This window comes from Chaetodon auriga, chromosome 3, assembly GCF_051107435.1.
Source record: "Chaetodon auriga isolate fChaAug3 chromosome 3, fChaAug3.hap1, whole genome shotgun sequence".
In the NCBI taxonomy this organism is placed as follows: Eukaryota; Metazoa; Chordata; class Actinopteri; order Chaetodontiformes; family Chaetodontidae; genus Chaetodon; species Chaetodon auriga.
Genome location: NC_135076.1, coordinates 22446117 through 22467213, shown reverse-complemented (window position 1 = coordinate 22467213; position 21097 = coordinate 22446117). Strand labels below are relative to the sequence as shown.

At 42.4% G+C, this 21097-nt stretch overlaps 2 protein-coding genes across 2 annotated transcripts; one reads left to right on the top strand and one right to left on the bottom strand.

The window, feature by feature from the left end:
* Positions 1 to 14: 14 nt before the first annotated feature.
* micos13 (mitochondrial contact site and cristae organizing system subunit 13) lies at positions 15 to 2417 on the bottom strand. The gene is made up of 4 exons (XM_076726182.1): positions 2254 to 2417; positions 1640 to 1796; positions 756 to 813; positions 15 to 538 (listed from the first exon to the last, which is right to left on the bottom strand). Exons 1-4 carry the CDS (start codon positions 2280 to 2282, stop codon positions 441 to 443), a joined length of 342 nt encoding a protein of 113 aa, XP_076582297.1. The 5' UTR covers positions 2283 to 2417; the 3' UTR covers positions 15 to 440.
* A 328-nt stretch (positions 2418 to 2745) lies between these two features.
* hsd11b1la (hydroxysteroid (11-beta) dehydrogenase 1-like a) lies at positions 2746 to 6634 on the top strand. The gene is made up of 6 exons (XM_076726825.1): positions 2746 to 2874; positions 4897 to 5027; positions 5144 to 5347; positions 5471 to 5564; positions 5911 to 6076; positions 6238 to 6634. Exons 1-6 carry the CDS (start codon positions 2790 to 2792, stop codon positions 6419 to 6421), a joined length of 864 nt encoding a protein of 287 aa, XP_076582940.1. The 5' UTR covers positions 2746 to 2789; the 3' UTR covers positions 6422 to 6634.
* The last annotated feature ends 14463 nt before the right edge of the window (positions 6635 to 21097 follow it).

Here is a 21097-nt window from a genome sequence, read left to right as displayed (position 1 = left end):
ACTTAAGACTGGACGTGTTTTAAGATTGATGTATTATTTAGTCACAAATTGTGAAACTGCATATATACAACACACATTCTCTTCGTAACATTTGGGTGGTTTGAGAACAAAGGGGAGTCAAATATTGCATATTAGTGCTGAGGAAAACTTTGGTGGTATACACAAAATGAAAGACCAACTTTTAAAATACATTTTGTTTCCTTGCATTATGTACAACTCCCAACCAATGCCACGATCATTTAGAGAACCACGGTACCCATTCGTGAGACTATACTCCTTGCAGCCAAATCTCACAACTTCTTTTCATCTTGCAGTTTTCTTTCGTGTTGGGTGGTTCTTCTTTCTTGTGAGGGGCTACAACTTTTGAAGAATAATGTCATTTCTCAAGTGCAAAACTCAAAAAGGTTTTATAAATATCAGGTTGACCAGAGAGTTCCTGTTCACTTGCTGAGGTCTTTCAAGTACTGCAAACCCTGATTTGAGTATTCAGTTACTTTTGTAGGAGCCTCCGAAAGAGATGAAATCGTCCACCGCACTCCTGCAATACAATAAAATCAATGATTTGGGTTTTGATGGTCCATGATGATCTCAGAGTCACAGTAGAGATGCTGAAACTGATTACTGGCTCCAGTTGAATGCTACAAAAACTACTGTGTTTAACAAGCGCTATGCATGACCATAATTTAAATCTGGTGGCAGGCAGAAGTTAAAACTGGAAATTGAAAACAAGAACAAGCTTTTCATTCAGTTCTTACCAGAGTTCCACGCCTGAACAGGGGAGAATTCAATCCTAGGCATGGTTGGAAGCTGAGCCTAAGAGGGGGGTGGGGGGTGGGGGGGATCCAGCATAGTACAATGCTAGTTATATACACTATATTGAATTTACGTTAAATCGTGTAATACTTCAAAGCGAGCAGGAAGAGATTATGCATAAAATATGATAGATATCACTTTGGCTGACCACTCTTCACTTGAGACACTATTATAACGTCATGTAGATAAATTGATTGAAGGCTGATCCCATGGTACTTGACTGAAAAGTGGAAATAATCATATTTCTCCAGAATTTGACCAGAATATGAAACACACAATGAAATATCATCGGGATAATTCCCAAAAAGAACATAATGACACCTGTTATTGACCATTTAAGTTAAACCAAGGTGATGAGTGTTTATTGCCATTTCTGAAAAGTCACAACTTCGATCTGGAGTAAACCAAAGCTGTGTACTTATCTTAAAACATACATATTTTACTGAAAATGTGTGTTTTTGTAGTCTACCGGGGAGAAACAGAGAATGAGTATAAATTTGCTTTTTACTGGACAGCACAGCTGGAAGTTACTCACTGCTGTACCGTGAATACAACATTTACGTCTTGCAATCCCATGAGGGACAGGACATGCGATGCAGAAAATTGAGAAAATGGACATAAAATTCCATCCACTCATGTATTTGTTGTATGAATCATAAAAAGAATAACCAGGGGTGCCTACCACATTGACCTATTGCCTACTTCAGGCACATATGCACAACAAATATGGATACACATGTGCCTGGCATATTTTCCGTCCTTCCGATGAACTAACACGCCTATTAGCCCTGGATGAGAATTATGCTTAAGCATTGCATATTTGTACCTCCAGGCCAAAGTACTTCATCCACTCCTCAATGGCGGGCGGTATTGCAGCCTTTGCCTTCTCCAGGGCCTCCGAGCCCTGCTCACCGCTTCCCAACAGACCAGAGTCACAGGCAACGTACAGAGCTCCTCCTGCAATGGTCACCTTGGTGGCCAGTCTGACAATGAAAGTATAGAGGCAGTCAGACCATAAACCAGGGTTACCCAACCTTGTATCCATGATTCAAAACATGATTGCATGATACCATTAACGTTACGACCGCAGACCACTTACGAGTGACCTTTGATGAAAAGAAATCACCACTTAAATTAGCTAGGAACTTGAGTTAGCTATCCATGAAGCAGTAGCTAACATTAGCGAACGAAGATAAACCGTGGGCTATTAGGCCAACGTCAAAACCCCGTCAATAAAGACTAAAGAAGTTTTATTGCTGAGTTACTCAGCAAAGTAACTACACAAACCGATAAGTAAAGAGTTTAAAAGTGACAGCTGGAAAGCTCTCGCAGAGACTGACTATTATGCTAACGTCGCTACAGTTAGCTAACTGGCTACTAGCTAGTTCCTACAGCAGCATTAACTTAAGGGTAACTACGAGTGAAATTAAAAATACTAACTTCACTACAGGCAAAATCCTTGCCGCCATGGTCCACAGCGGTGTAGTTTCCTTTTACGTACTGCTATTCCAAGTACGACAAGAATGAGCTGGTACAGAAGCTATCCAGATAGCTCCACTGAAGGACGACCCCGCATGAAACCTGAACGCAACGGTTTTGTCAATAAAGTTTCCCTTTCAAAAAGCCAGCGCGAGTGTCATTTAGGAATGCCAGATTCGTTATTCTTGTCCTTTTTAATATATATTGATACTTACACCTTTTAAATCCCAATTTTAATCTTAATAAAAACAGCTATTTTAAAGTAGGCGTTTTCTTTTTTAATTAAATGTAATTTGTTATTTCTTTGTGAGAAGCAGGTCAGACCTGCTGGAAGTTCAATGAACCTCCTATCTAACATGCCCCTGTCATACATGACATGAGAAGGAGGGAGGACGGAGTGCACTTGGTTGCTTCATATTTTCCGTGAGAGGCACTCTTGGATATTGGAGCTGTTGAAATCTGGGCTCACTTTAACGCTTAAATAGCAAGTTTGCAAAATGGGAACTTTCACAAAAATCCTTGCAGCAAGTATATGCGTTGCTTTCCTTGCTGTCAGGTGGACTCGACCCAGTTTTGATCCAGGTAAGAGAGACGCAACTGCAAGATCAAGAAGATTGTGGTTGGTGCGCTTACACCACCTGTAGAAGCTGTTTAGATTTAGGCTATATTTCCGCAGCTGTTAATACACGGTAAATGATTTTTGCAGCGCGATGACAATGTGATGACAGGTGATTATGGAATGTAACTAAACACATTATCGCAAATACAGTACTTAGGTACAAATTTGAGGTACTTTTACTTACCCTGAGGATTTCCTTCTTATGCACCTTCAACTCCACCACATCTCAGAGGCAAATAATTTGCTTTTTACTCCACTGAATTTGTCTGACAGCTTTAGTTACTGCTCTTCATATGTATGGTTCTCACTTTTCAAACAAACTGTTGCATCTTTATTTTTTCTATGAAAAAACAAAACAAACAAACAAAAAGTTAGTTGTGTCAAACCTTTCTTGCGAAACTGGAAAATCTAAGCCTGAGACATATTGTGGGCAGATCACATGTGCCTGGCTGAGAGAGTCGTTTGAGTCACAGCACAAAATGAAAAATCATGAAAACTAGGACACATTTTTCACGTTTGACTTTCCTGTCCTCTCAAATCTCTGTATGATACTTGGCAAACAATTATATTTATACAAATGCTTCTCCTTTCTGAATTTGTTCAGCATGATTTGATCATTATGCCGCAGCCAACTGATTCAATAAGAAATATTTGGGGGATGGCTCGTTTGAGAGAGAAAATCGGGATGGTTGTGATGACTAGGCAGTTCCAAGCCTTCACTGTGCATTTTATAGGCAGAAAATTTAGATAGCTTCAGAACACTTCATCTTATCACTGATAAGCAGCCACGAAGACTATTAACTATAGATTCAAGATAAAAAATGCTTGATATGTTGCTGAAATGTGGCAATGTTCAGTGCTCATTGTTCAATGGCATGAAAGATATAGCCCTCTTTGCTTTGTGCAAAACACAAATTATATAAACGAGTTAACAAATAATAAGTTTGGAAAATGTAACTTTTGTGGTGGAGTGTGGAGGATGAATTGAGGAGTCTCGCAGCCTGAGAAAAGAAGCCGCTCTGCAGTCTGGCGGTGTGCTAGCGGATACTTCTGTACCGCTTGTCAGGCTGCAGCAGGATGACCAGGCCGTGGCTGGGGTGGCTGTTGTCATTTCGTGTCCTTTGGGCTACGTGCAGACTCCTCACCTCGGCGCTATCTGATGCTCGGTGGATGGATAGCGGTGATGTTCTGGGCACTTTTAATCACCTGCAGCAGAGCCCTCCCGTCCTGGGCCGTGCACATCTCATGCTGGTTTCTAATGTTTCCAGTCAGGATGCTTTCTGTTGGGGGAATTTTTCATTTTTAAGTTTCGTTAAGAAATACAGTTATATTATACAGTATATTATATTGCTCTGTGTTTCCATTTGCAGGCAAAAAAAAACTTGGGTGGACCATAGACTCAAGACTGTGCAACATCAATTACAGATTTTAGTATGGCCCATGTAACCATCATCATCACTCATCATCATATGGCTGGGTGATGGGATGCTGTACACACTCACTGGTCTGTTTTATACAAATATCTGTGTATAATGGTGGTGGTGAAAAATTTTAATGCTCCCCTGGGGAAATTTAGGAAAGGATGCACAAACTGTGTGACTAATTGGTGATAATCTGACATGCTATCTGCTTGTGACTGAGCTTACCAGAGGGAGAAGACAACATTTATCCATGTTGTGAGGAGGCAATGTGTATCTGAGTTTCCATAAGTAACGAAATGATATGCTTTGAGTCAGTTGGGTCGTGTTAATGTACTTGCACATCCTCATCTATGATTGAAACATTATGTCCCCTGTTTGAAAGGTTACTACCACTGCTGATACTACAGCTTATAGAATATTTATGTATATTTATATGGGTGAAGCAATTTTAAAATCACAAGGAGGACTTTGGTATTATTTCTCATTTTATTGCAAAGGCCTTGGTGCTGCACAATTCAAGACACAGTGGGGATGATTTGTTTTTGTGTCTCGTGTATCTCTCAGAGTCTCTCAGGGGTGCCAGGGTTGTGGTGACTGGGGCCAGTACAGGTATTGGTGAACAAATGGCATATCACTATGCCCGCTTTGGAGCCCAGATAGTAATTACAGCCAGGAGGGAGAAAGTGCTACAGCAGGTCAGTGAACTTGACAACATATAAATGGGCCGGATGCTCAAACCAGTGTTTTCTGTACTATTTCTGGAGACTGCATTTGGACAGTTAATGCATTCTTTCTGATCTTTGCTTTCCAGGTGGCTGAGAAGTGCCTGAGTTTGGGAGCCCAGAAAGCTCTCTACATAGCAGCAGACATGGCCAGTGAGTCAGAACCGGAAAAAGTGGTAGATTTTGCTCTGGAAAAGCTTGGAGGGCTAGATTACCTGGTACTCAACCACATTGGCCCAAGCCCCTTCCACCCGTGGGAGGGAGATGTGGAGCACATCAAGTGGCTGATGAAGGTAGTGCAGTATATTAATGCTCTATTGGCACATTGAGTGAGGAGGATGTACTGATCTCTATGTGTGTGTGTGTGTGTGTGTGTGTGTGTGTGTGTGTGTGTGTGTGTGTGTGTGTGTGGTAAGGTCAATTTCTTCAGCTATATTCAGATGGCTTGGAAAGCTCTGGCCTCCCTTGAGCAAAGTAAAGGATCTCTGGTGATTGTTTCATCACTTTTAGGTTGGTTTGCCTGATTATTTTCATATACATATATACATTATTACTTGCAAACATCGTCACCCATCAGTACGAATAATGTATAGACTGGCCTCATTATTTTTCATGTTTTAAAAAAGAAATAGTAAATCAGAATCAGAATTGGTAATCATGAGCCTTTGTGTAGCACTTTTTCAAAACAAAGTTACAAATTGCTTTACAAGGAAAAGAAAAATGCAATATTAAAATACTGATGAATCCCACAAAAGTTCAAACTTGTGAGTACAAAGTACATAAATGGGCTGCAAGAAAATACCACAATAGACTCATAATTGTGTTGAATAACCTGACTCTTATTGATGCCTCACAGGTAAAATGGCCAGTCCCTTCGTGGCACCGTATACCTCAACAAAATTTGCCTTGAATGGTTTCTTCGGGGCCCTTTATCATGAGTTGGCTATGAAAAAGAGCAACGTGTCTGTCTCTATATGTACACTGGGGCTCATTGACACAGACTCAGCTATGGAGAAAGTCAGGTTAGTCAAGTATACAGTGAGTATGAACCAAACTCAGAATGCAAAATGTCTTCCAGCTACCGCAAAATGATCACTGACACTGATCTGCTGCAACCTGTTCGGCATAATCTTTTCCCACTGCTACCCACAGCAGTTAAGAGCAGTGTGGTTCTGTGTCCTAGGGGTGTCACTAATGTACCAGCCTACCCGGCCACAGATGCAGCCCTGAACATCATCATCACTGGAACTATGAGACAGCCAGAGCTCTTCTACCCTTGGTTCACCCGCACCGTTAGTCTCTCCAAAGACTGGTTCCCTTCTGTCACAAGCTACATCATGCAGAACTCCTACAACTACATCCCATGAAAAATGTTCATCTGTAGCACAATTATGCCGATTCAGTACATTTTGTGATTATTTGATTTAGACCTTGGAATGATATGTATCATTTATTGATATGACTGCTGTGGATATTGATAACTGATATATCCCAATTGTCCAAATGTAGCCTTGATATTCCAGTCCACCCAGATGTTTGGCCCTGATCTTTAACTCTCCAGTTGGAAAATATTTTTTTTTCTCACAGCCAAATGGATCAGGTTGCTATATATAACAAACTGGACCTCGTCCTCCTTTCCTCATCTTGCTTTTGGGTGAGGTCCAGTTCTAAAAAGTCCACAGGGGAGAAAAGCTTATGACTTGGGTTTGTTTCATTTTGGCCTACCTCAAAGAGATTAAAAAGGGGTTAGTTCCTATCTGCACAGTACAGCCAGCAGTCAACAGCCATTAGGTGCAAAAAAAAATAAAATTAAAAATCTGCCTGCTTTTGTTCTTCAATTGAGATTCAGTGGCAGTTGGAACATCATCCTTCTGCAATTCTGTGGTAAAATGAGACGAGTGGCAAAAGAGGAAAACAAATAAAAATAAATTTCCCCCCAATCAAGAATAACTGTGTTTCTATTGCTCTTAAAAGTCTCCTTTTCAGGTGCTTTTTTGGGGGCTATTTTCACTCTTATTTGATGTTGTATAGTTGAGAAGTAACAGAAAAGAAGGGGAGACAAAGAGCAGGATGTCACAAGACAAAGGTTACCGGGTTAGAATCAAGCCTGGCATGTTGTGATCAGAGTATAGAGTCTTAAACACAAACACGAGGCCACCAGGATGTCCCATAGATACTTTCATTCAGTTCTAAAAATAAATATCACACCTGAGAGAATCATTATAAATTCTGCAACTCCTCATTATTAAGGCATTATAGTTTAAAGGTGTCTTAAAACTGGAGTCTTAGAATTAATTTTGTAGGTAAAAGCCAGAAGAGCATTTACTTTTACATACATATTACTTTGAAGTCATTTCCTTTTTCTTTAATTGTTTCTTCTTTCTTTTTTTTTTTCTTTTTTTTTTTTGTTGTTCTATTAAGTCCACGTGTTTTTTGGTGGCTTGTTTTAATTGTTTCATCATTTGTTTCTTGTGTTTGTGTTCTGCACTCTGTTGCCTTTGGGTATGAAATGTGCTATACGAACACATTTTCATTTGCAAAACGTTCAATCATGTGCACGTAAAATAATGAAGTTCATGTGAAATAACATACTTGCTGAAGAAGAAGCATTAATCTGAATGAAATGGTACTTTAAATGCCCACATGGGGGCAGTAGTACCAAAGTAGTGATGTGAGGTTCCCTGATCATATCCACAGCAATCAGTGAAGTCCATTCTTTGTGGAGGAACGATGCTTCATACAATATTATGCGTTTGATGGTGACATAGCAATTTGGCTTGAAATATTTTCATATTAAATGCTGATGTCTGTGCTTTAAAAAAGAACTGGGTCCTTTCTCTTCACTGAATCATCTGATTTTTCTTTTTTAAAACCCACATCACCATATCAATCCTCACCCTCCGTGTTCCTGTTCCCATCTTCTCTGTTCTCCACCCCTGGGTTCCTCTCCATCTCCATTCTCCTCTATTTCATTTAGTTTCTTCTTTCCAAAGCTGGCCACAGTAGGCGTTGCAGACTTCCTACAGAGCAGGACTTTCTCAGTGGGCTCCTTTGTGTCTTTGTTCATCATCCCCCAAAAGCACCACAGGCTTCCTGTGAAGCTGTTGGCTCAATCCGTCCTGGTGGTCTTTTCTTTATTGTAATACACCCCAGAGTAGAGGTTGTACCCTGCAGTGGTTTTCTGCTGTATATCCAGAGTGAGTTGTCAATGTAACAAACAAGTATCTGGCAAAAAAGTTGAAGTTGAGAGACAAAAAGAAGAGAATACTTTCTCCAGGATGCATAGAAATTAATCTGCCGGATCAAGAAGACGCAGTCTTGAATCTGTAATGCAGAAGTTTGCACAGTTCTCTCACACTTTGCTGGTTTCTTGTGCTCTTTCGATCAATATGACTGATGGGGAGACATCATTGGAATACATGTTCTCTTTGTCCTTATCTTGATACACAAATCACTTGACATGATTTGAGAGGATTGTGGAGATGGTATAATCTCCTTGTAGAAGATGTGGAAAGAAAAAAAAAAAAAATCCCCCCGTCTCTTTCTCTGTCACACACACACAAATATGGAGGGGCCTCCCGGAGATGAGAGCCGGCATGGCCTGTGAGAACAGCCAGAAACACCTGCAACAGATTAGTCTTCCTAATGCTAGGTAATAAATCCTCTCACCCTTCTCTAGCATCTCCATCTCCACCAAGCATGGATCTCATAGGCTGAGGAGCGTCCACCCACAACACTCACACACACACAAAATATCAAACTCTGAAACCCTGATGCATCCATGGATGTATTTATTTTGTCTTTCTCAGTGATTATCCACTGCCGTGCATGCTGCAAATTAAACTACACTTACATAATCGCTATCCTGCTGCTTCAGTATCATGGAGGCTTTCTCCAGGGTTTTAGACTGGGCTCTATATCAAGATCAAACATTTTCATTATGACTGCAAACAGCCAAGGCCAAGACCAAAGCTGAGGCTGGCTGCTTTACTGACTGCACATAAAACTTGAAAGGTGGCAGACTGATTGGCCAATTGGACTCTTACTTACAGGGGTTTTAATGGAGGTTGATTTCTGGTTTAATATCCGTCATACAGCGCATTGTATAATCTCTATGTCGACAGATAAAGCAAGACAATCTGTATATGTGCTACAGTAGTAAAATCAAATGACATGTAAAATAAGTCTATAATCTTTTCCCAGATAGCATACAGCATGTCCTCGGTTTAATGTTTGCACATGGCGTTTGCTGATGCAGCAGAAATGTTACAGACCATAAATAGTCACCTATCCATGGTAATACGGCGCACCTCAACCATCGTGCAGCAGTCCCAGTTTATGATTCTTTCTTGTGCTGCTTCTTTGAGCACAAAGGACACCACTCCACAAATCTCTGTCCAGCCTCATCCATCAGCTGCTCTGAGAGTTACAGACAGAGTGGCCTTGATGTTCACACACATGCATCATGTCATGCATGTTCACTGGCTTGTGTGTATCATGTGTGTGCCTGACATTTATCACCCACTGGCTTGGGAAGAGGTGACCGACTGGCGAGAATGGGACTGAGGAGCCTCGTGTGTGAAGGTGGAAGTGGGAGAGTAAACCATGGCCGAGAGGTAACACACAGATGCGGAAACACCTGGAAAGATGAAAGAAGCAACTGAAAGTAAACTTCACACACAAAAAAATCAGATTTTAAACACACTCAGAAAATTCTCTTGTAAATAAATGTGGCCAAAGGACTAGTTTAACATTTGCTTATGCACTTTCTATAGAGAGTTATACGAGACTGATTGATACGACTCTCATGTCTGTACAGTAAATATGTGGCTAGAGGCAGCAGCCAGTTAGCTTAGCTTAGCACAAAGATAACTAAATTCATTGAGTCTCCTCTGCAAAGTGCAAATTGATGTTCTCACACTTCAGTTCTTGCACAAACTAAACAGCTTCAGAGGTGCTGATGGGGAGATTTTGTTACCTGTGGACAAAATCAGGCTAAATATTTCCCCATTCTCAGTCTTGAAGTCAATCTGCAGTTTCCAGCTAAGTGTTTACAGACATGAGAGTGGCATCGACCTTCTTATCTAACTCTCGACAAGAAAGGGAATACGTGTGTTACCCAAAATTTCAGATTTTTTTTTTCAAGTGCTTTCACAGCGTACTGTAGATCAGTTCAGAAATGTGGATTATTTTGAAGTTGCAGTACTTACTGAGTTAGTTCAGTGGCTTGTAATGTAATGTGGCTACATTAAACAAATATATAAACATGCTCTATAGAGTGCAGCCAGGCTAGTCGTAGCAGGCAAGACTCATGGGCTACTGATAGAAGAATCCGTAAACATTAAGCAAATTCAATCTAAGGTGTAAATGTTGTCTAAAATCAAATTCCCTTCATTCGTTGGCTCTTCAAGGTGAGACCAGCCATTGATCTGCGTAGTTGTGTGAGCCGATTAATTTTGAAAAGAATGTTAATCTTCATGAACACTGAGCTTGTGCATGACCTCTGAAAAGTTTTCACAAAACATTGAGCTATGATAACAAAAGGAGAGAATGAGCGAGAGAGAGGAGGGGTCGGGGGGGGGGGGGGGGGGTGCGAGATGAAAACCTATGAAAGGGAGCGTCAGTGTGAATAAAAACTGTGGGTGTGAGAGGTGGCTGAGGTGGCCCTGTGACCCCTGACCTCCTTCCCCCAGGTCCATTCAGAGCAGCACAATGGTTGACACCTGTGTCCTTTCAGAACTGGCACTATTATTATTTACATCAGTCAGTGGGAGAGAGAGGGAGAGACAGAAAGAGGCCAGAGGTGCTGTGAAGCAGAGTGCACCAGCCTCATGCCAACAACACCCCCTCTTCTCCTCCCCCCTCTCTCTCTCTCTCTCAAAGACAGGTGCCTTCCTATCTTTCTCCCTCTCTGTCTGCCAATCTCATCCTCTTTTATTATTTCAGATAACTCCAAACACATCGGCGGAAGCGGAGGATCCACAAAGAGGAGTGACGGGGTGTTTTTACATCCTGTACCTAATGGTCTGCTCCTCTGCATCACCGTTAACACAGAGGGCATCAGCTTGGGTTAAGGGGGGAAAAGGTGGAAATGTTAATGCGCACACCTGATTGCAGAAACACACTTTTAACTCTGGAAAAAAAAATGGCTGCTGATTTGTTTTATGGTAATTTGGCACCTGCAGAAGCAAGAAAGGATAATTTAACCCAATTAAGGTCTGCTATTTTCCCAAACTGACATCAAAAGCACAAGCTAACACAACCAATACAGATTCAGCTGCGGCCGAAATGATTAAATATCGAGCGAAACACAGAGATTTGTGCTTATGTACGAGTTTAATGACATTCACAGGACAATCCCTTCGTTATGTTCTTGTTATTTATCCCTCTGTTGCTGATCAGGCTGGTGGGGAGAGTCACAGGGAGCATGGGTGGCAGGCTGGGGGTTACATGAATTCTTCTTTTTTTTTTCATTGGGGGAGAGAAAGCCCAATTAACAAAGGATAAGAAGTGAACCGTAAACACCCTCAACAAGGCCCAACAAACCTACAAGAACAAGAGCTGTCTCTCTCCCTTTTTCTCTCCCTCTCTCTCCCTCACCCCCCTCTGCTGACCACTCCCCCCTCCCCCTCTGCTCACTCACTCTCTCTTCCACTTCCCTCACAAAAGGAAGGCTCAGAGCTTACAAAGTGCCAATTAACACTGAATGTTTGCCCCTCGCACCTCCCTCTCTGAACTGCTGACAGCTCTGGTGTTTGGGTTAATACCAAAGGCCTGCAAAGAATTATAATTCTCCTCCTTGCCCCATCCCCCCTTCTCTCCCTCTCCTATCCTTTTATTTTGTTTCCAATGGGGTGGTTTTACAGTTCAATGCACAGTCAAAGGGTGATATAAAATGACTTTCCAAAGAATTTCATTTGGGGAGAAGAGGGGCTGTGTTGCATTGGGGCAGGACCGGGGATCAGGGGGACCCTGGTGAGGCTGAGAAAGGGAGACAACCATAAATTAGTAGTTAAAGACAGTGAAAAGATTTCTATCAAAATATTTGCATTGTGTGTTGATTATACTTTTGTACTCTTTTGATGAGCATAAAATGATCTTTCACTCTAATTTCTCTCACTAAAAAAGAGATTTATATGAGTTCTTTCTTTAGACTTTCTTTGCTAGTTCTTCCTCTATCACCTGCACATCTGCAAAAATAAAAAATAAAAATAAAATAAAAACAAATGTGCAAACATGACTCCAGTTTACACACAAGTCAACACACACACTCTCTCACTCATTGGAACTGTAGGTCCCACTTGAGATGAAGATAGCAGTGTGGGTCATTTATCACAGGCAAGGCTGATGGCTGTGCTGTGCTTGTTTTTCTCCCTTGTGAACTCCAATAAATCAGCCTACTGAATAAAAGAGTGGCCAATGAGAAGAGGTGAGAGGGTTAAACTCTGGGAGAAACAGAGACCACTAGACTCTTTAAGGGAGCTTCTGCCTGCACTCAATTCCCTGCTCAAACTGGGTCTGCTCCGACAATTTATGACCTCTTGGGACCAGGTCTCTCTTCTCTTTCTTTACTTTGGGCTGAGGTGCCCAGTTGAGATGGGTTGTTCCTGGGAAAAACTTCAATTGGATTTTGTTTATTTTGAGAAAAGGCCTAATGGATCCTGCCAGATCACAACATAGTTTGAAAACAACACACTAACCAACTTGAATGTGAAGGAAGACACATTGATTTTACACATCTCGTCAGGGGAGTACTACCCAACATGTGAGAAAAGTTACCTCGAGGCTTTTGCGGACAGTCTGATAAATTACCTCAAGTGATATCTCTGGAGTCAAAGTCAGTTGGGTCTGAACGCTACAAGTCTGAAAAGGAAGAAAATCAGAAAGTGTGGAGTGAGAGAGAAGTGAGCTACCAGACCTCGGTTACCATAGCCACTACTCGCATAACACACCCTGAACCTCAGACTCAGATGCAGACAGTTCAGTTGCATTTTGCATAATAACAAGTAGAATGCACTGAATTGAAAATGATGCTGCTGTAGTGTTACTGATCCTTTCTTAAAAACTGTCCATCATGAAGTGCAATGCTACATAGAGCTCTTTTAATGGTTGTATCTATAAGCAAACTTACCTCGACGTTAAAGCAAATGTAGACCTATGTGACTTTTGAAAGAAGGTGCAACACAATCCTCCACTTACAAATAAAAAGTTGAATTTATTACCAATAAAAAGAACAGTTGCTCTCTTCAACACACTCAGGGGTTTTACTTCTACAGCCTTTCTTGGTCTGGTATAACCATTAGCTCATGGTGGCTAATGTTAGCGGATAGATATTGCTGCATAATTAGCTTTACTGAGTCACTAGTGTTAGTATGTGCTAATTACTGCATTAGTGCAACTGTTACACATTTTTTAACAAAGTAAGTTTTGGCATTTACCATGATCGCATTATTATCACTGTTGGCATCAGTGGCAGCTGTTTAGTGAGGATATTAATTACCTTTTTATTTTCCAGAAGACCGTCCACTGGCCCTGCAAAAGAAGGTGAGTGTGCTGGTGGTGTGGAACCAAGCCAGACTGGCTTTATTTACATTCAAGTAAGGGGAGCTGAGCAGAGAGCTGACATGACCTGACACGGTTCATGGTTCCACCAGTGAGGGCTGGCTGGGCCTCCACCTCAACCCTGGGACCCCGGGGTCAAAATGCTCTGCAGCCTCTCTGGGATGAAGGCGGCTGTAGAGACATGTGACTCTGGCCTCTGCTTTAAATCCTGAATTCTTGGATTTACTCAAGATAAGGGGAGAACTGAATGAGAACTTGTAACTTGGGGCGATAGATGAAAAATTCAGGTGGGAGTTAAAAAAAAACACTGTATGCGCAAGGAATCAGATTTCCACATTTCCAGACATATGATCGAGCTACAGTATATCATTTTTATCTGAAGATTTATTTGGAAACAGGTGCTCCTCCTTCGGCCGAGCTGCCAGGCAGCGAAGGGGCACTCAGTTTCCTCTCTGTAACATCTGATTCACATGAACTATAATTCCTGCTTGCCAAATGACAGATCCAAAAGGTCAGTGATGTGGCTGTGTCAAATGAGGGTCGTGAGAAAAGCAGAAAGGAGCACGTGCCTAGAATTAGATGAATGTCAAAATTCGCTCTGCTTCTTTCTAAAGAAGGGACACATGTGGGAGGACTCACTCCAGCCTAAGTGCAACTGCAGGTCTCCTTCGGTGAAACAGGATTTCCTCTTTCCTTCATTTCAACATTCTTCTCTTTTTTCCCTCAATCGTGCATCCTTTATTCCTCCTGGATCCATAGGAGCTTCCCTCAATGGGACCATGATGTGAGTGGTGTGTGCATGTCTGGAGTCTGAGTGACCCCATCAGCACTGAGCAGAGTAGAACGGCCACAGGGGCCAAAAACCCTGTGGGACCCAAATCTGGCTCAGGATCCAGGACTGTTCTGCACCGCATTGGATCTGGGGCTGTAACTCACCCTCTGTCTGTGGTTTGGGATGGTGTGGAGGCAGGGGTGAACTTCAGGTCAGCCATGGAAAAGCTTGCTTTATTGTCTGTCTCAGAGAATGAAGGATAGAGGGAAGCGAGGGAGAGAGAGACAGGGATGGTAGGAGGTGAGGGTGGATGGGAGAGGAGGGAGGTTGATGGTTGGGCAAAAGGGGAGAAGAGCAGGGAGGAAGAGGAATGCGTTCAAAATTAAGATAGAAGAAGAGGTTTTGGCATGTAGGCGGATGGAGAAAAGCATGTATAAAGTCTGAAGGTAGAGTGGTGGACTGCTCTAATTCCACATGTGAGTCTCCCTCGTGTGTGATTTTCAGCTTTTCCATATGGCTGAAAGACAGTTTCCCCTCGGCAGAACGGCTGTAAGCACGTTGTTATCTTTAAAGCTGAGCCAATACCCTTGACACAGTATTCGTATCAAACGGTAGATCAAACGCAACTCTTCCGGTATGTATGTGCTCCACACTATAAGTAAAGGGCTTGTGAAAGTTGTATTGAGTGCACTTGACAGTTTTGAAACGGCGCACAGAAAAGCACTCATAGGGCCACTCGCACACAATGACGGGAATATGAACCCATCATGCACATAAGCAGGGTCCTCTTGGTTATCAAATGAGGTGATTTCTACCAGATTTGGTGTGTCAGAGTTCTTTGCTGAAAGTGATTGATGAGTGTTCTGTAATTGTCCATTGTGAGGAGATGTCAGAGGGAGACGGCGTGTCACCTCGCAGTGAGAGTAAAAGAGCCGGCAAATGGAAGTGATTACATCTAATATTCTCCATCTGGGAGTGATTCCCTCAGAAGACGAGTTTCAAAGAGGGCTACGGCGGGGGGAGAAGAGAGGCAACAGTAATTTGCACAGGATTTACAAATCTCCTGAATCGAATTTGGGAATCTTTGCGCACATCTTGTTCTATTCCCTCAAGACAATCACTCATGAAATGCACACACGCACGCATAAACAACTCACACGATTCTATTGCACAGTATTTATGCCTGTAAATTAGCTTGTAGCGCAACCTCTAACAATCCCGGAGAATATAGTAGTAATATTCACTGCGGCATGTTGGATTTTGAAGGTCTAACATCAATACTCAATATATCTGTCTGTGAACAGTCACAAACCACCCAAGAAATGGTTGCCAGTGTGTCAGAGTTGAGCTGGAGCCAGGTCAGAAGTGATCAAAGACTGCTGAGGAGAGAGAGGGAGAGGCAGAGGGAGAGAGAGGGTTATCTGGTCCCAATTACATTCAATCATGGGAAATTGGCAAAGTGCAAAGCGAGAGATCTTCATGATGAGAGCAGGAGGCCAGATGAGCCGAGGTGGTCCGCCGACATTTCTGACTTCACAGAGAAGACGGGAAAATGAAGATTGGGACTCGAGTAAAGATTCTTCTCTCTTTATCATTTGGAGTATTTTCTCTGTGTTTCTTTGTTGTGGATCAAAGTGACATTAACCTTACTGCTATTTCATTTTCATTCAGAATTTTTCCAAGTTGAACAAGGAATAAATGACAAGAACACAATGAAAGGATTAACTTGCCAACGTCAAACACGCAGACACATAAATAAACATAAAAGTGTATAAAACCTGATAAATCCAAACTCCATGTGTGCACTGGGGTGGTTGGCTCGATCCATGCTGTTACGTGCAGAAATGCATGCACCACGCCACATGACAGAGAATCCTTACTATCAGCTATGTTTCATCATTGGTTACACATTGTCGAGGGAGCAGGACAATAAAACGTTGCTTTACTATCATTACGTAACTTTACAGTTGCACAGTGTTGGGCACTAATGCATTACTTTGTACTGTGTCACAGTAATGGGATTACTTTTTTCAATAAATGGTGAGGGATTACAATTTGAAATTCAGTATTTACATTACAGTTACTAATCTCCACTTTCACACACTTCACACACTTTAGGGAGCAATGTATGCTGTCTTGCAGTAGTTTGATACCGGCTCACTCTTCCACAGTCAATGTGTTTGTGTTTGCTTAAATAAAACTTTAGCGTGACAGCTAATGTGGGCTGTTGTTCAAAGTCTGTGACTCTTGTGTAGCTGCTCTCTGGCTCAGTGCGACCATCTGATCTGCCTTTGATAGACTGCTGACACTTCATACAGGACTTTACTGTCTTTAACCAATTGAGGGTTCCATCTACCTAAACAGATACCTAATGGTGTCCAAAACTGAAGGCTGGCTGCTTGTTAAATCCTAACGTCTCATTTTTCTCCACATGTGAATACATAAGATGCAACGTGTGGGCTTTGCGGTTATTTTAAGGCACTTTTGACCGAGTTGGGATCACAACTGTAAAGCAACATACAACGTAACACATTACTTTTTCTGCTGTGTAATTAGAAAAACAGTGTAGTTACTTTTTCAGAGAGCGTCTGGTTACTGTTTTCAAGTAACTTTCACACTTTCACACTGCATTCAAAATATTCTGCTGGTAATCTGTAAACTTGATCCCTTAATTCTTTAATGGGGCAACAATATGCAAGATCAATGCCTTAAATCTCTGAAGAGTCAAGGATTTGAATAATGAACAATGTGTGACAATCTAATGATAAGTTAAGAAAACTTTAAAAGATGATCCAGCTCAAACAAAGGCTTCTCTTTGTATACAAAGGAATTGAACAGAGCACATTTCCCCACCTAATGAATGCTGATAAAGTGAGAGGAGATAACCAAACAGGCATAACAAAAGGGATTTCTCTCACTCAGGGTTTCACTCTGATTTGTCAAGTGGCTGCGTCTCCCCCCTGATTGGTCAGGAGCGCTCACCAAAGAATGCCAACAAAAAAGTGACCCTCCAGTGAGCGCCTCCTCCCTCAAATCCCTCCATCCCCCACCTCACCCTCCCTGGTTTGCGTCCCTCACCCATCCCCCCGTCCTTCCACCCGCTCCCCCTCAGCCCTCTACCGCCCCTCTCCCCTCTCTCTCTCTCTCGTTCTCTCCCTGTTGCCTCACGGCTTGCTGTGACCCATCTTGCACCTCCCGAAGCCCACAACAGACGCTTGGTGTGTGAAGAAGGTCAGGAGTTCAGGCTTGGCTGAGGCTCCATCCCTCCCTCTGCACAGAGGAGGCCTGCCCTGCGGGTTTATAATTATCTGCCGTTGGCATTCAGCACAGGTTCAAGCACAGTGCAAGCGCTGGCACCAGCGTGGGGGGATGCGCTTGGCTACACACTTGGTGATTAGTTGTCCCTAATTGTCAGTTCCTTGTTCCTTTTTACCTTCCTCTCCCTCTCTCTCTGTCTCTCTCCCCCTCACCAGTTAGAACATCTTTACATAAAACTCGGGGCTTGGTTTATTGTCCCAAAAATGCACTCGCCGATGCTTCTTCTCTGCTTCATTATTCTTTATTGCAAAGTTTTATAATTCCTCTCGCAAAAAGGAGAAAAGGTCTCATTTCTGGCATCTGGACATGAGGTTCCTTCTCAAAGATTCACACATCCAGTAACTCTGATGTCAGTGTTCAGCGATCGAGCGACGAGAACACGCAGGGCCTGTCTATCAACGCGCCACCAAATTTTCCTCCTCACTGACACACAGGTAAATCCAAAGAGCTGAACAGCCTTTATTCGTGTCTCAGTGCGGATGAGTAATGGACGCTGCTTCACATTCTGTTGCTTTTTATGATAAATTTAAACATATAAGTGACTAATTCAAGGCTATCCTCATATTATGTTGGCTGCTGAGACGTCGAGCTGGAGAATACAGCTTTCTAGCTCAGTGATAGCAGATGCAAGAAGCACGCCATAAAATCCTTCGAAGAGAAAACACGAGGAGGACCAAAGTTATACAGCCTACACAGATGGTCTGTACAGGCCACAGCCTCCGACATGGGAAAACCAGGTGGCCATGAAGCGGCCGTATTCTTGACTAAATGTGTTTATGTCTTTGACCAGATTAAGTATTCTTCATACTCACCTTGAACTTGTGGTGTTTTCGTCTCAACATTTAGCAGGAACGTGGGCTTCCCACGCTTGAATCAGTTCCTGCAAACTGAATTTAATTTCAATATTAAAATTAATACATATCTCTCTCTCAAATGTTGTTTACATACTTCATACTTGTGATTCACTGCAGATTTTGTCCTCAGTTTTGTGGAGCAACCGACTCAGTTTCAAAGGTGAGTGTGTGCTTTCCATCAGGCATTTATATTGGCACTGACAGGCCGTGTGATAAATGACACTGGATAAATCCATTCCTCAATGCCGTCAGAGATGTCTCCGCGCCATTAGTCACTCACACTAGAGATCTCTGCAAGAGTCCATCATTGCTGCTCTGAGAAACACATCTGCAGACCTTGAGACAGACCCTGAAATGGGCTGACAACTGAACCAATACTGTTGGGGGCTGTTGGGGGGAGAAAGAAAGAGAGAAACAGCAGTAAGGCAGATGTGGGGCCTGGATGGCTGCCAAGCAGCGTCCCGTCATCCTACAGCAGACCCTTCATCTCAATATGAGTGAGGCAGAAAGAGAGAGAGGGAGAGAGATGTGGAAAACAGCAGGGAGTAGGAGGAGGAAAAGGGGGACATGGATAGATTTTGTACAAAGGCTCCATGACTATTCCTCCATCTGAGAACACCCTCCAAAGCTCTTGGCATCATTGCACCGTGACTGCACACCCACAGCTCAATCAGCAGTGCCAGCTGATGTTCAGAAGAAAAAAACAAATTGAATTTGAAATAATTTATTGTGCAAACACGTCAGTGAATGCAGCACCTTGACTGGCCTATTATTCTTTGACATTTCAGTGGAAAGTAGAACTAGTCCTTTGAGCCTTCCATAAAAATCTATATTTAACACATGCACAGATGGTTGGAATAAAACCCACATTTGCCCCTCTTCCCCTCTGTTTTTGGTGCGAGGAAGAAGTTGAGATTTTTGCCAATTTCCAAGAGCTATGTGAGATGAGACATGGACTTTTGACAGGTGTTTGTTTGAATATCAAACAGAGCTGCAGAGGCCTGCAGATGGCAGGCAGATTGCATTCCAGACCGGGGCTTCAGTCTGGGGCCAGAGCAATGGGGGAGAGCCCATCTTTGCTCCTCGATGGTTCTCCAGAGGAACGGATGTGCAGACCTCTCGTCTGCATGACTATCATCATCACCATCATCACGGCCTTCACCAGTGGAGCAGACGTCTGCAGACAGCCTGTCCACACAGCAGCGCAGCACTTTGTTTTTCCATGAGCTGTGTGCAGAGGTGGGCTCAGTGTTGGGTCACAAACAAAGACTGCAGTTCAGTGTTTGATGTTTGGTTTTGTATATTTGGCAGCATCTACGTGGCTGCATTTAAAACCAGAACAAGTAACTTTGCAGAATGTATGTATGTATGTATGTATGTATGTATGTATGTATGTATGTATGTATGTATGTATGTATTTAATTATGTAACACAATATTTTAGTTCTAACGGTCTGATCTATGATTTTTAAAGGAAATAATCATAATTCAAAGAAAATGTTGGACTTCACTGTGACAGCTTACGCAAAGTCCTGTCTAATCGATCTTGTTAACAGCTTGTCTGGTGGCTTTGGACAACTAAACACTCATGTTTTTCCCTGCTGGTGTTCATTTTGGTGATATCATCACACTCCCAGATCTAAGCAATTTGTTTGGTGAGTGCAGAGTTATCAACAGTGGAAACACAGCTATGATGTGTTTCAGACAATATAACTGATGTGGCAGGGAAGGTACATCCTTTTTTCAATAAGTTTACTTCTTCGGAAGTGTTCCTAACATGACTGATGGTTCAGGTTTTATATTGCTTTCTCTTTAACTTTGTTTAATATTGTACAAACAGCATCTAAGAAAGGAAAGACCAAATTGGTTATCACGCAAATGCATAGAAAGAGAGATACTATACTGCAGGCATTTAAATAAAATGCACGTCCTTTGTACAGGATACCAAATAAATAATACATATGCAGAAGAAGAGGAAGAAATAAATATAAAAACACGCACTATGGTTCTCACCAGCAGAAGAAGTCATAAAGATTCTCTGTAGTTTCGGGGTAGTGAAGCGAAGCTCTTGTTTTATTCTTGAATTTCCCACCCGGTTAGCTGGCTAACTGACTGATTTGCTGTAGAAATGAAATGAGAGTGGGAGGAAGGTATGAATAGCTGGCAAAGTGCACGTCGGTGAGTCAACAGACATCGGGGTCTGCCAAAATAGGTCCATGTGGTGTGGGCTAATGAAGAGGCAAGTAAGTCAAGTTGGTTGTTCTCGACTATATGCTCTGCTTCTTGTCACTGAATTTCTTCAGCAAATCTTAATTGTACTCTTATTCCCTACTAATGTGCTTCTCACAGTTTGTTTCAAGCCTGTCATATTAGACATGTGAGGAGGAAGAGCACAACGTAGTGCTCAGTTGTGGAGTGACTAAAGAAAATTGGAAAGGCTGGAGAAGAGGTGAGAGGCCTGAAAACAGGCTCAGAGCCGTTCCTGTAGACAGATCCTGAAGAACATGGCCAACGTCAACAGGAGCCAGGCCACAGCTC

What these genes read in the sequence shown, in the direction of transcription:
- hsd11b1la (XM_076726825.1), top strand. Translation starts at nt 2,790, where the DNA reads ATGGGAACTTTCACAAAAATCCTTGCAGCAAGTATATGCGTTGCTTTC. An exon ending in TCGACCCAGTTTTGATCCAG is followed by an intron (nt 2,875 to 4,896) that starts GTAAGAGAGACG and finishes TGTATCTCTCAG; the next exon opens with AGTCTCTCAGGGGTGCCAGG. An exon ending in GATTGTTTCATCACTTTTAG is followed by an intron (nt 5,565 to 5,910) that starts GTTGGTTTGCCT and finishes GATGCCTCACAG; the next exon opens with GTAAAATGGCCAGTCCCTTC.
- micos13 (XM_076726182.1), bottom strand. Translation starts at nt 2,282, where the DNA reads ATGGCGGCAAGGATTTTGCCTGTAGTGAA. An exon ending in AGGATTTTGCCTGTAGTGAA is followed by an intron (nt 1,797 to 2,253) that starts GTTAGTATTTTT and finishes TTTCATTGTCAG; the next exon opens with ACTGGCCACCAAGGTGACCA. An exon ending in TGTTCAGGCGTGGAACTCTG is followed by an intron (nt 539 to 755) that starts GTAAGAACTGAA and finishes ATTGTATTGCAG; the next exon opens with GAGTGCGGTGGACGATTTCA.